Source organism: Linepithema humile, chromosome 1, assembly GCF_040581485.1.
Source record: "Linepithema humile isolate Giens D197 chromosome 1, Lhum_UNIL_v1.0, whole genome shotgun sequence".
NCBI lineage: Eukaryota > Metazoa > Arthropoda > Insecta > Hymenoptera > Formicidae > Linepithema > Linepithema humile.
This window is the reverse complement of record NC_090128.1, coordinates 35408947-35424568: the sequence shown is the minus strand read 5'-3', so window position 1 is coordinate 35424568 and position 15622 is coordinate 35408947. Positions and strand designations below refer to the sequence as shown.

The window sequence follows — 15622 nt, the reverse complement described above, 5'->3', positions numbered from 1 at the left end:
GCTTAAAACATTGAATAACAGATTATTATAATAAGAGATATGCATTTGTAACTATTAGCATCACAAATAACACTGATAAACGCATTTTTATTACATGCAACATTTCTAGTGAAACATTTTTATAAAATAGCCATTTATAAAGCTCAAGAAAGTTAAATCAGTAGCAGCTGTGTGATACTAGTTCAATTTGTACTAATATAACGCTTACAACAGAAAATTAAATTATATTTATTGTTTAGTATAATTATGGTCTAATAAAAAGAAGAGCATTACTTGCAAATGTAAAATGATCAATAAGCACAATTTATTATATATATAACAAACGATAAATATACAGCAAGTTACGTAAAAGCGCTGGTAAACATGCATTTATTTTTGATTTTCTTAGTTTTATCAGACCGCTGATAATTATTTAATTGACAGATGGAAAAGTACACAATAAAAGAGATATTCATTTAACTTAGTAAGTGTAATTATTGACGGGTAATTATTCATGCGACAAAAGTGCGTTATGAAAAATAATAGCTGTCGCAAGTTAAATAATAATGGAATGCTTTACTCTGATAATTGATAGACGTGGAAACAAGCAAATTATAAATGATTATTACAAATTGCAAATCATTCGCCACTTATCACTTTTCTGCTAGTGGTAATAGCAGTTTTATCGCGCGCACATATTTCACATAAAATTGCTAAACTCTTCTAGTGGTGAATCACATTCTAAAATTAATAACATTTTCTACGTACAAATCTATACTCGTATTGGCCTTGCCAAAGACTTTTTAATTCGTAAGCTGATGTGATTATCTTATCGTTGGGATGCTGACCGCTCGAATCGCAGTAGTCCATCTCAGGAGTGGCCGACAGTCAGTGTTTTTCGATACATATGGAATCATCGTAAATTGTGACGTTTTTACGCGTGTAAAATAGCTCGCAAACAAAGAGATTCTGTAAAAAAAAAGAAGTTTTCCTGTTGTTTCCTCGAAGAAGACTGTGCGGAGAAGTGCGGAGACGGACGCATTGCGATCGGTCAGATGTGCACGTCTGATAGGCAAATTATTTTTAATATACACGCGTATATACGTTTTTATGTGTTAACAGGCGCGACAGCTGTAGCCCGATGCCCGAAAGGGGTTATCTCCTTGATTATACCAGCACGATCCTCTCTGTCTGTTCTTCTCTCTTTCTACATGTAACACCTTTTCGTTTCGGGGTTATCAGTTTCCATGTACTATATTGCATTTTACATCAATTACGAATCCTATAAAAGAAGAAGGATCTCGCGTACGCTACCAGTCTCGCATCAGGGGCCACGCTATGATGAATGCCCTTACCGGTAAGTCGTTCGCTAACAAATGCGAGAAGTGTTTACGCGCTTGTCTGAATCAGTTTCCGTGATGCTTTCCGATGGAACTTGTTTTCTTCTGATTTTTTTTTCACCACTTTGACAACAAGTGCAATGTGTATAATTGTGTCTCTTATGCGATTTTACATCGGTCTAAATGTCAATTGTTCAGCCGTCTTCAATTCGATGATTCTGTTCTTTTTAATCGCATATTTATACAAATTTGATAATAAAAAGAAGAAAAAAATATATTCTTTTTATCTTGTGTAAACTTTTGCAAAAAATACCTAACAAAGTTATATCTATATTTTTATATATAATTTTCTTCGATATATAATAAAATGTTATAATTATTAAACAAGTATATTATAGTATTGTAATTGCTAATTAAAATTTCACATTTTCTTATAATTTTTTAACAAAATACTTTTTATATTTGCAGTGCAAAATGCATTATATAAATTATATTTTCAGTATTGCTGCTGTGCCTAGCGGCCGCGTGTGCGGTTCCGGGTAAGTTATTGTTTTCTTTTAACTTTATTAAGAGTAAGAAAAACAATTGTTCACAGATTGTTACAAGTAATTTTTACATTTAGTAATATTACATTCCTTTGTTTAAAAAAAATTAAAAATTTCTTGTAAAAACATATATAATTTGTGAATTAAAAGGAATTGTTATTTAATTAAAGAAAAAATATTTATGTTAATAATTAAAAAAATTTATTTTGTTGTTATGTATTGCGAATACGAGTATCAAGCTATGAAAATGACATGTTCTTCTAAGAAATCATTTTCGTATATTAATACACTGCGTCGCGAATCTCTCACTTCGTAAACACACACAGTCTTGTGTAGTCTAAGTGTACATAACAACGTATGTCGTAACGATAATGATTTAATACGTGCAAAGACTTATTAAAATAATTTGACTTCTCGATGTAGATAATAATATTTAATAATTGGCAAAATGTGTTATTTTTTTTAAATTAACAACTACTAACAAATAAAGTACATTAGCGTGTATAGATATAGAATCTGAATAGAATAAAGTTAATTTACCAAATATCACACATAAGATTACAATGTTCCAGTGCACTTTCCTGCTGAGAAAACGGTGATTTACAACTATCACGCCGATGTGAAAGCTGGGATTGTTGAGCCAGTGCAATACGCGTCTGAGTTTGCTCTCGCTGGACAACTTCACATAAGGAAGGATGCCAATGATCCGTCCTTGAATAATGCTTACTACATCAAACTAAATAACCTAAAGTATGGCATGTTCAATGGCATGGTCGAACATCATCGACCAGTCGAAGTGGTTCACGAGCTTGAAGAAGCCGCGCAGCAGATCCAGGAGCCGTTTGTGATTGTCTACAACGAAAATGGCAAGGTAAACATCTAAATTTTTAATGCGACAACTTAAAAGAATGATAGTCGTCTGTGAAAAACGAGCGATTCATTCTGCTGAATGTTGGATTTCAGTTCGAAGGCGTCAAAATACCGGAGAACGAGAGCGGTTGGTCGAGGAACATCAAGCAAAGTATCGCCTCGATGCTGCAACTGGATTTAGCTCACGTACAACTGCAAACCCCGATGATACCACACAGTTTTGTCACGCATGAGGTAGGTAACGACTGATGGGAACACCCAGCGAAACGTGTCTAATGTTCTCTTTGGTTGTTACCACTAGAAAACTATTCACGGCACCTGTGAAGTCACCTACGACGTTTCTCCGAAAAACCCGGTGAATCCGGAAACCAACAATGTCTTTGTGGTCAGAAAAATGCACGATCTGATGAACTGCAGTCACTTTGCTCAGCGTGTTTTCGATCATGTTGAATGCGAGAAGTGTCATGTCGAGTCTGTGGTAAATTTTTATTATTTTGTCTGCAAAAATTTGTTTATAACTTAAGTAAATATTTTTGTTTTCTTAAATTCTGATTCAAATTGGATTACAGCTAATTTATTCTCCTTTTCAATAGAATGATATGACCAGCGCTGCCAGAAGAGTTTTTGAGATCGAACAGCGGGGTGATGACGTTATCATTAAACGTCTGGTCGCTCACTCGGTCATCAATTATTTCCCTTACAACGCCCGATCTGAAGCTCACTATCTCTTGACTAAGTAATTATACAATCATAATTGCATGTATTATAATTGCACCGCGTTGTACTAATTTCATTTCTTATAATATATTTATAAAATTCATTGTAGATATTAATTTATAAAATCTATTTTATAGAAACTCTTTATATTTAACTCATATTTTAACTTTATATTTATAATAAATTTTACAAATCATAGATTTGATGTTATTCTATTCCTAATTTTTCATTTATTTTTCAGCACTACTCTAAATTTGCATTCCGTTGAGTCAGTGGCGGAGACCCCTCTGACCGCCGGGAACTTCCAGACTGTGCCTATCATTCGCGATCTCACCTTCAACAAGCCGATGGGAAATTATGCTCTTCATGCTGCCGAAGATCTTACTCATGGACGACACATTGTCCAATTGGACACGCTCATTCCTAAACTTAAGAAAATGTTGATGGAGGCTGTTGATTATCTTGAGGAAAATCACTTGGAAGCCAAAGAACCCGAATGGAAGCACGGACAAACTATCAACAGGCTGCAACATACCATGAGCTACATGGATCTGGGTTCATTGGAGCAAGTTTACAACGCCATTCAGGATCCGAAGACACCCAAGGAAGTCACGATGAAGTGAGTAAAATACACGATTATCTCTTACTTTAAATTACCACAAAGAAGCAAAGAAATATTACAAATTAATAACTTTATGTTAAAAAACATATAAATTATGTGTCATAAAACAACCGTAAGTTATTTTTTTATCATGACAAGAAATTATAAATATTGTTTTTTCTTGCTAAAAATGATATAATTGTGATTTTAAAGGAACATTTTCCTGCGAATGATTCCAACCGTGGGCACAACCGCTGCTTGCCACTTTACGCGAAATGTCATCCGCAAACATAAAGTAACCGATGCAGCTGCTTTTGCGATGTTAATGAAACTGTCGATGCACGTCAAGGTACCCAGCGAAAGATTGCTTCTGGAAATGGAAGATCTGTTAAAATTGAGCAACACTGTATCAATGGAAGTAAGAAAGGCCAGCATTTTCTGCTTCTCCATCTTGATCCGCAAGACATTCATACATCAGCAGGGCGAAATCGTCAATCCTCTTCTCGAGAGATACGTACACCGTTTCCTCGATCACGTTAAGAGTAAATATTACATTAAATCTATATCTTAAATATTAGAAATCAGCGAAAATAAATCTAGATTTATAAAATTTATTTTACATGTTGATTTATAAGGTTCATTTTAAATATAACTTTATATTTAAAGTAAATTTTACAAATCATGAACTTCATGTATGACTGTTCCGAATCTTTTATTTAATTTAATCGTTTTTTGAACAAAATGACAAAATAATGACTTTCGTAAATGTTCCAGACGAGCAATCGTATGAGATGAAAATGGTTTATCTGATGGCGATGAAAAACGTCCAAGTGGGCGGCATCGAAAAACTCTTGGAGCCGATTATCCGCGGCCAGGTTTCCATATCCGAGAACCCACATCATATTCGCATTCAGGCAATCTGGGCAATCAAGAAAGCAGTCGCTGATAAAGTCGAATATACCCATAACTTGCTCTGGCCTATTCTCGCTGATGTCACTCAGCCGCTGCCCGTCAGAATCGTCGCCTATGACGTTTTGATGAGCCAGCTGCCGAACATACAACGACTCATGAACATATACTGGCTCATGGTCCATGAACAAAATCATCATCTGTACAACTATCATTATACTACACTGAAAGGTCTTGCCAATTCTGTAGACCCTTGCCTCACGCCGGTCCGCGACATGGCCAGAAAAGTCTTGCGCTTTACAAAAGTAAGACCGACCACCATTGTGCTCTCGTCCAAGAAATTGATCGATTACACCGATCCTGTATACGAACATGGTGAGTCCTGGAAAATGTCCTGGGTCCTTGACGAAATGACCGGTGTGCCGCAGGCTGGATACGTCGAACATTACGCATCATTGGCTCGTAAGCCCGTCGAGAAAGTCGGCGTAAGTAATACGCTAAAATTCACAAAATATATGATTATATGATATAAAAAATATCTCTCTCTTAAATCTTATGGATAGAAAAAAATGTCATTATAAAGAAAAATATTAATTTTTTACAAACAATTATTCATGCAAAGAATTTATATGCGTATACGTGCGCATGCAAGCGGTTTCTATATATACATATTTTTTTATTAATTTTCTAGATTTACTGGTCTGTCTACGGTTTAGATGAGATCATGAAGATGGTCAAGAAAGAACTGATCGGCACCACGGTCGAAAATCTTAATAACAAGAATGTACAGAACATTTTGATGCGCGCCGCGCAAGATATGCCGTCGAGGAAACCCGTCCACATCGACGTTTGCATCACGCTTAACGGTCATGTAGTCGTCGTCAATCATTACGATCAAAATACCTACAAGAACATATTCAACGAAATGGTTAATCTGAAGCAGATAATGAGCGGCAATGTCCAGGAAATCACATATGACACCCTTTACGAGATGCAGGTGCCCACTGACATGGGTCTGCAGGCAGTTCTTAGCACCAAGATGCCGCAGTTATTGTCGATGAAATTCAACAATATTCACACCGAAGTCAAAAAACCGTCCGTGAACATGAAATTCGAGGTCGACGCTCGCATCTGGAAGCATGGCGAATACGTCATGTCGATCTACAACCCTGTTGCCGACGTCTGGCACTCGATTCGCCGTGCAACCGTCTTGGACGTCGCCATGCCCGTGGAGATGAGTGTCGGTTACAATCATGAAACAAAGAATCTCAAGGTCACCATGCCGCGATTGCCAATCACCAAATTATCGCACACCGGAATGCGATTTCACGCGAAGAACTTGGTGACCATTACTGAAGACGAGCAGGACGTTCTCAAAGTCAGCTGCGCTACTTGCCATCATCACACGGTCGTCACTACCGGCGAGAAGAAAAACTATCACACCGCCGTGGACTCCAAGGACACGGGTCTCAAATACAGCACGACGATCTTCGATTGTGAGAACAACGTCACCCCAATGATCAACGCTCAAGAGTGGCAACGTGCGCTTTCGCCGGAACACAAGAACACTTGGTAAGTATTAAAATAGCATTATTATTCTACTTGCATCATTATCGATTAGGGCTTGTAATTTTTTTTTTAAATCTAGAATCAAATTGAATAAATTTTAACTGTTGATATAATTTTTTAATAGAAGAAAAGTTGTCACGCGGTGATTTGTTTGACAGGGGCTCGGAGATCCAACGATACGTCATGGGTATCCGTCAAAAATTCATCAACGATTTAATTTCACCGGACATGGGTAACTGCGGAAGGGTCATGAAAATGGAGCCCAGCATCGTTTATCCTACTTCGCACGTAAATAGATAAAGATTCTGATCTAAGAAACGCGGTTTTAACGTTCTTATTCTCTCATTCTTTTTTTCCAGGTCGATTTGAACGTACGAGTCAACGTAGAAGACGTCGATCACATTTACGATAAGATGCACATGATTAACAGCAATAAGATCAACATTCGCGGTACCCTCGATGCTAAAGCAGCCTCCACGAACGAATCCGTTCGCTCATGGAATGTGAACGTGAACGTTGAAATGTCTCAGGGACACACACTCAACAATGTCAAAGTTCAGATGACGAGAGTGACGCCAGGAGAGAAGAATTTAAAGGTACAACGATTATCATAGTTGTAAGATTAGTGAAATTAAATTGCAAATAAGTAAAAGAAATCCAACAAAGTTTAATCGATATAATCGATCAATATAGCATGCCATTTCTTTTCGCTTCTAGATTTGCATAGACGCTCAAAAGACCTACCCGGTCATAGAAACTGATCCCTTGAAAGTCGACATCAAGCATAAGCAGGAGACCAACACAAAGATGACCATCACTGCAGGATTCACGGACGAAGATAAATGCGTCCGCGACGATATGTCAATCGTGTTATCTGTCAAAGGCGAGATGACAGAGGAGCAGAAGAAGCAAATGGCGCACGATAGCGTGCACGGTGCTTGCGTCAAGGACATTCAAAATCCGCAATTCCAAACAGGACAGAATCATGTTCCCAAAACCATGAACTGCGTCCACGAGAGCATACAATACACGACCATGAAAAAATACACCATTAACGCATCATATAAAAAGGTAAAGAAAAATAATACAGATAATAGCAAATATAACTGTGTTCCATAACAATTTACAAAAAAGAAAAAAAGAAAACAGGAATATCTTAAAATCATAATCGTAAAATCGATAAAATGACTTCCTAATTTTTCTCTTATCAATCAAAATTTTTCAACTTTGTCCATTGTGTCGTTTATTGAATGTAAAAGTCATTGTTTTAATTAAAACAGATCGATCCAAATAAATGTTATAAATTTGTATTTAGCTATATAAAAAAAAAAAATGATAATGATTTTCAGGTACCGATACAAGTATTCTCGCAATTCAACAAATTCGACGATCACGTTCGTGCGTTGCACTTGCCGTACGTGAGATACATCGTAGACCGTACTCCGAGCGGTAACGCGCAAGTGGTTATTGAGTTCTCCTCCGATCTGAGTCACGTCAATGCAACCGTCGTCACTCCGGTCAGCGGATACGAATATGTCCAAGTTCCTTTGCATCAATCAACCAACTTCGAGGGCATAGTAGTGAATAAAGCGGTATCGCATCCAGTATGGCACACTATCATGGACAGTACTCGTTTCTCCGTAACGAACTTGTACAAAGTAATGCAGGACCAATCTAGTAAGTCGTTTAGTGATTGCAAAACTATGTGTGTTTGTTACTTATGTGAATATTGTGACATTCGAAAGTTTTTGACAGAGCAAAATAATGTGACTTTTTGTCTGCAAAATGTTTCAATTATTCATAAATAATATTAAAAGTGGTTTACGCAATTTCATTAAGTATTTCTTCCTCACAGAGATCTGTACGATCTACCCGCAAAGTCTGATCACTTTGGAAAACGGCATGTTGCCATTCGTGGTGACCGATAAATGGACTCTTGTATCCAGCGACCACATTGATCAGACGTACGCCGTTTTTGTGAAATCTGTACAAAATAATAAGCTAGCCATGAAAGTCTACGTTGCTGATCATGAGATGGAAGTTATGCCGAATGACGTTGATGTCGTCGTTTCCATTGATGGCAATACGATCGATCACAAAAAAGGAATTGTGGTCCCGCAGGATGAGCCGAAATCTTACGCGATGAAGTAAGTGCAATGAATGATCAATTAATTGAGTGCGGAGTTCAAACAACAATCTAAATAAAATATGAATTTTTGTAGAATCACCGAAAACAACGAGCACCTTGTAATCCAATCTCAACGTGTGCCGATAATGATAATGTGGACATCTGACAGTGTAACATTAATGCTGAGCACCGATTTACAAGGTTACATAACCGGAATGTGCGGCCACATGGACAATACGCACAAAGAGAAACTTCCGAAGATTTACACTGCCACGCATCTTTAACTCATAATATAATTTGAATCCATAGCACCACTTTATTCTTATCAAAACCTAAATTCAATTAAATATTATCTAGATTTATTTACACAAATGTAGAACACAATTTTATTTCATAAGAAAATGTAAGAATGACATTGTAGAAGCATAAAGAGAAACAATATGTAATAAATTCTTACTCTCAACATAATTTAGTGTTAATTTAGTTATTTCTTCGATCTAACTATATGTAATATGTATATTATTTGCATATAATGTATTTCTCCAAACATTGGAGTATTTCGTAATTTTATAGATAAAATCAAATACAATTATTTTATTAAATAAATGTCCACTCAAATCGAACATTTAAACCACTGAAATTCGGTGAAAAATTGTTGCAGACAAAAAAGTAGAACTAAAGTTTTTAAAATTTAAAATTTGTATTTTTTACGTGCTTTAGACCATTTTCTGACAATTTATCATTCATCCTCATATGCATAATCTTCTTCTTCATTATTATTAAATTTTTTTATCATTATTATCACTATCATCTTTATTCACTGTTTCTTCTTCATTATCGTTATCATAGCAAAGATGAACTCTTATATAAAGATTTCAAATAGCACGAGTATACAAGTACAACGTGGTAAATAAGTATAATATTTAAACAATACATTAAAATAATTTTTTGTAAACTTTACTTCTGTGAAAATTTCAATGGCTACAATACATCATACAGAAAGTAATTTATGAAGAATTTTAAATCGTAATAAAAGCATGCAGTTGTACAAGCAGTTTATACATATTATCATTATGCGTTTACATATATTAAAAGTCAAATTATACAGGATGTCTGTCATAAGGTGTCTCACCGAAAAGATACAAGTAGATCTCGTTATTCTGAACAAAAAAGTTCTATACCATTTTGCAAACCACGAAAAATTTCGAGTAATTAATTAAAAAAGATTGGCCAATAAGCGTGCGATCGGGCAGTGGGCTGACGAAAAGTTATTGTTTACGCGTCGCTTTTTTGTGCCGTCTTCCGCCCGATTTGTCGCGAGCAGCAGTCGCGCGTTTCGGGCAGGTGATGAACGCCCAGATGTGTTAACAACGGCGCGCGTTACCGCCACCGCAGCTACGGTCAGCCCACTACCCGATCGCGCACTTATTGGCCAATCTTTTTTAATTAATTACTCAAAATTTTACGTGGTTGTTTACAAAATGGTATAGAACTTTTTTGTTCAGAATAATGAGATCTACTTGCATCTTTTCGGTGAGACACCTTATGACAGACACCCTGTATATAGAATATAAATAGTAACATAAAAGCAACAAACCTAAAATTCAAAATTAATCTAGCTAAGCATTTAAAAAAACTAAGCACCTTTTACTCATGAGGGGTGTTAAGCAAATAAAACAAAATATTATCTTTGAACATATTGAATTTTTAATTTTCGAAATATTTTGGTAAGTATTTTTGCATATTTTGGTTACAAAGTAAATTTGATAAACATTAGCTCGCCGATTTGTAATAATAATTCAAATAACTACATATAATAATATATTATTAATACATTAGTAATTGGTCATTGTTATTACAGATATGGCAATTAAATTTTTTAAGATTTTATTTTCACTAATCATGTATGTTATAAAAAAAGTTACAAAAATAGTCAAATAAAATCCGAATATTGTTCAAAATTGAACAACAACAAAATTATACATGCTTTAACGCTACTAAAAAAAATGTATTAATTTTGTTTTTCAAAAAGACACACAGTTTTAATTATGACCAATAAATATATACACAAAAATATTGAAAAATTAATCAATTAATTGCCAAAGTTGTATCATATGTTTTCGCGCAGAAAAACTTAATATGTGCATCTTGCTTGCTATTATAAAAAATATACTAATATATATATAGCATAATATATATAGTATAAAATATATATATATATAATAAGATTTAAATTGTTCCAAGACAACTTGAGTTAAAAACTAAAAATCTCAATACATTTTGTAAGACAGTTATGGTTGAAAAATCTTGCAAGCTTTGAAAGTCTTGATGTTTGAATGTCATGAATGTGTGAAATATTTTCCATAAAATAACACATATTCATATACACACATATAAATATACTGTATACACACACACAAATGTATATACAAATATACAAATTCAAGAGTATATAGTTTTCAAGATTTTTCAAAATTCTTAATTAAAACAATCTGTAAGATGTTTTAAGATTTTTTATTTTTAGTCATTCTACGTATGTTTAAAAATTTGCAAGTAAGAAAGTTATGAAATCCAAACAATAAATATATATATAATTTTGTGTTTTAAAATGTATGAAAAATGATAATATCGATGAATATCGATATTATGAGCATATTCGCGCGTCAAAAACTAAAATTTAAAAGTTTTCAAATCAATATGTCAGATATTTCTATATAGGTTACATTTTGCTGTAAATTTTAAGTCTAAGAAGTTTTTTAATCATGCTTTCTTAAATAACTCCAATAATAACTTCATAACCTCTTAAATCCATAATTTCAGCACATTCTGATGAACAAGCATAACATTGAAAACTTGCATTCATAATATTTGGTGTTCCATCAAATTTAATATTCAATATTTTGACATACTCAGAAAATTTTATGAAGCGCTTTTCATAATAAAAAAAACATGGAGTTTCACAAAAAAAGCAATATTTTTTTTCATCCAAATATCTGACCAATATTTGAGGTAATATGTTTATGCAATTTAATCTATAATCGTTAAAATTATTAAAAATTCTAGAATTATTTTGATTTTTACAGTATTTTTCAAGAGTCAAGTTAAATATAATTAAAAACATCTAAATAATAGCAACAAACCCAGATTTCAGGATAACATCAGCTGAACAATCCACAAGACTAGGCACTTTCGAATTCATAGTAAAATCATCATCACTATCGTAATCTAAATTAAATGGATTGTCATCAACATCTATATCCGCCGACAAATGTGCCATATTTCCTGGTAAATATAACAAATAATTGTTGCACAAATCAAGCTCTTTCAAATTTTTTAGATTTGCGAGACTTTGTGGTAAACGTTTTAACTCATTTCCGGTGAGCTTCAAAATAGTTAAAACATTTAGTTTTCCAATTTGTGGTGGTAATTCTGTTAACTAGAAATAATAATAAATCCATAATTTATTACTAATTTATTACTAGATAATAAATATAAATTAATCTTTTGCATTTTTGTACAAAAATTTTAATTTTTTATGTTTTAATAAATAAGTAGTGCAATTCTTACGAAATTGTCACACAGATACAATTCTGATAATTTATTTCTCACTGCAGTTTGCTCTAGCCATTCCCATGCATTGCGACCAGATCTTCCAAGATGATTAGAAGTGAGATTAAGACAAGTAAGATGAGGCAAAGTACCTAACTCTTTTGGTAAGAACTCAATTTTGTTTTCACTTATGTCTAACCACCGTAGATTTTTCATACATGTAATTTGTAATGGAAATTCAGTCAACTATGTATAATAATACATTGTTAATATCTCAATAAATGATTCTATTAAAGCTACACTTTATATCTTTAGATAACAATTTATTAAACCAGTTAAAATAATAAAATGCCAGCAACTAAATAGCACAACTTACAAAATTGCAGCCTATGTCTAACTCTAATAAATTATCTCTAATGACAGTTTCTAACCATTCCCACGTAGCATGCTTACATCTTCCGAGCAAATTATCCATTAAATCAAGTGTTATTAGTTGAGACAGAGTACCAAATTCTTTTGGTAAGAAACTGATTTTATTTTCGCATAAAAATAAGATTTGTAAATTGTTCAAACAATTAATTTGTAATGGTAATGTAGTGATCTATAAATAAAGTTAATTTATTAGTATAACGGTTAATAATAACTGTAATTTTAATATTTTTGTTTTTTAAGAAATAATGTCATTTTTTAATCAATATCATAATATTTTAATAATTCGATATTACAACTTACATAATTATGACTTAAGTTGAGTTTTCTTAAATTATTTCTAATGGGAGCTTGCATTAACCATTCCCATGCAGATTGTTTAGATCTTCCAAGATTATTATATGATAAATCAAGATCCAAAAGAGGCAAATTACCAAACTCTTTTGGTACAGAATCGATTTTATTCCCAGTTATGTCTAATGTTGTGAGATTTTTTAAACATGTGATTTGTAAAGGTAAATTAAGTAGCTGTAAGTAGCAATGATTCATTAATATAACGATAAATGGTAACGTAAAGTAAAGAAACGTAAAGTAACTTTTTATTTATTAGATAAAAACTTTATTCTGTTAATTAATAGTTAATATCATAATATCTGACTAAGTAAATAGTGCAACTTACGTCATAATCTGTTATTGCCAACTTTAAATTTTTTCTCATAGAAATTTGTTCTAACCATTCCCATGCAGATTGAGTAGTATTTACATTATTGCTGGATAATGTAATCTCTTGAAGATGATGTAATGTACCAAACTCTTTTGGTAAGAAATTAAAATTACATTCGTGTAAAGTTACGTTTACGAGTTTCCGAAACGTATGCATGGTCAAAGAACCATACAAAGATATTTTTACGATGAACGACCTTATTTTCTTCCTTAATAATTTATCACATCTTATTTTATTGGATGTTTTCTGAACGATACTTTTATTTTGCATCATTGTAAAAATCTAATGCAATTCAAAATTGAATTAAATAGAAATATTATATGCCATAAAATATCTCAATGCTGTGTGATACAAGAACAATCCTTCTGTGAAAAGTGTAGTTATAGATTTTATTCAATCGAACAGAGTTGTGTATTTTGACTCTTACTTGAAAAAATGTTATCATTCTTGACAAATGAACAATTTCTTTATATTTCTACTGTTTCTATTCATAATCTAAAAAAAAATATTTAAAAAATGTTACTTTAATATGTCTTTTCAAGATGAAAAAGATCTACAAAGTATAAATGTCGCTATGATATAGAAGATGTTATAAAATGTATGTTGAAATTAATTTGACTCATATAAATTTGATATTATATCTTATCCGATAAAAATAATTCTAAACTAAACATATGGTGAACTTTACCTTGTTTCTTCTCCTATTCTTCTCTTTGAAAGCGGCTTGTAAACGATAAGAATGCGAATTGTAAAACGTGGTTATCTGTTTCATGTAATAGCTGCTAAGTGTACTGCTGTTACATACGTCCAAGCTAACATAAAGTCAATGATGTTTATTATTTTGTGTGCCGATGTGGGGAAAATCATACGCGCTTTTGCTAAAGATTACATAAAATTGAAATATGCCGAAGTAAACGATTTTTATATTGTAGGATTGACATATAATTAATGAATTAGAAAGAATTATTACTTAATTAAAGAAAAATTCTTTTATGATAGCGAATAAAAGAGTTTATCTTGTTATGCATTGCGGCGTGTTTCTATTTTGATATTTCAACAGAAAAATTTATAAGGGTATCAAGCTAGCAATAAAAAAATAATGTATGTATCAAGGAAGTTATTTTCGTAAATTAATACTCTATGTTGCACAAATCGTAAACAGTCTTGTATAGTTGAATTGTATGTCATAACGTAGTTGTTGATCATTCAATGCATGCTTCAAACACATATTACAATAATTTGACTTCTTAACATAAATAAAATTTAATAATTGACAGAATGTGTGATTTACTTAAATTAATAAATAATTAATACAAATAAAGTACGTTGGCATGTATAGACATAGAATCCAAATAAAATAAAAGCAAATTTGCCAAATATCCCATATAATTTATGAATTATAATAATTCAATCCACTTTTCTACTGAAAAAACGATAATTTACAACTATCACGCTGACGAAATGTTGCATTTTTTTAAATAATAATATTATCATATTTAGAAAATATCATAATTTTTTTATATTGCATTGTTTAACTTACATAATTATGATTTATGTTTAATTGTAAGTATAATAAGTTATTTCTAATAGAAAATAGCTTGAGCCATTTTCATGTAGATCGAGTGAATTTTCCACGAAAAAAGTGCAAAAATACAAGATATGGAAGATAAGATAAAGTACCTAGCTCCTTTGGCGAAAAAGAAACGTTATTTCTCTTCAATGTTAAATTTATTAAATTTTGAAAAGTTGCAAAGATTATGTAGCAATCAAAAAATAAATTTTCTTACTGTTAGCTTTCTTATTTCTTTTCTTAAAAACTGCCTAAATTTTTAATTTCTAATATTATTATAATCACGCCTTTATTTTGTACCACTGTGCTACTAATTTACAGAAAAATTTATAAAATCTGTTTGTTCAATGTTTGATATTCTCCTTTTTAAAATAAAGAAAATGTCAAGTTTCGCAAAAATAACAGAAAACATTAGAAATTGTTGATATTAATGTACTTTGTATAAAAATAATGTCTTATTTAATTGCCAATGCATTAAACAAAAATCTTATTTCATGTTATTTTAAATAAACAAATTACACTGTTTCATCTGTTGTATTTATAAGAGAATGTAGAGCTATACTGCCAATAAAGTTCTATAGAACTAACAAAAAACACAATGATTTATTCAAAAAAAGTTTTAAAAGTACTGTTCCATTGCCAATGTTAAAGTTACAATATAATCTCAATTATATGATTATTTGTTTTGCGTG

At 32.3% G+C, this 15622-nt stretch overlaps 2 protein-coding genes across 3 annotated transcripts; one reads left to right on the top strand and one right to left on the bottom strand.

Annotated features, from left to right (window-relative positions):
• Positions 1 to 885: 885 nt before the first annotated feature.
• LOC105670974 (vitellogenin-5) lies at positions 886 to 9126 on the top strand. Its single transcript, XM_012364759.2, has 16 exons — positions 886 to 1336; positions 1820 to 1858; positions 2437 to 2735; positions 2828 to 2968; positions 3036 to 3212; positions 3328 to 3470; positions 3693 to 4070; positions 4266 to 4594; positions 4827 to 5446; positions 5653 to 6533; positions 6689 to 6818; positions 6890 to 7126; positions 7248 to 7601; positions 7880 to 8207; positions 8386 to 8677; positions 8753 to 9126. Exons 1-16 carry the CDS (start codon positions 1318 to 1320, stop codon positions 8940 to 8942), a joined length of 4557 nt encoding a protein of 1518 aa, XP_012220182.1. The 5' UTR covers positions 886 to 1317; the 3' UTR covers positions 8943 to 9126.
• A 1234-nt stretch (positions 9127 to 10360) lies between these two features.
• On the bottom strand, positions 10361 to 15145 carry LOC105670968 (leucine-rich repeat protein lrrA-like). Of its 2 annotated transcripts, XM_067355051.1 has the most exons (8): positions 14049 to 15145; positions 13788 to 13855; positions 13316 to 13725; positions 12940 to 13164; positions 12584 to 12808; positions 12226 to 12453; positions 11799 to 12094; positions 10361 to 11690 (listed from the first exon to the last, which is right to left on the bottom strand). In XM_067355051.1, exons 3-8 carry the CDS (start codon positions 13631 to 13633, stop codon positions 11429 to 11431), a joined length of 1554 nt encoding a protein of 517 aa, XP_067211152.1. In that variant the 5' UTR covers positions 13634 to 13725; positions 13788 to 13855; positions 14049 to 15145; the 3' UTR covers positions 10361 to 11428. The 2 variants fall into 2 exon arrangements, with proteins under 2 accessions (XP_067211152.1, XP_012220174.2); XM_012364751.2 differs by having other exon boundaries at positions 13316 to 13855.
• Positions 15146 to 15622: the final 477 nt, after the last annotated feature.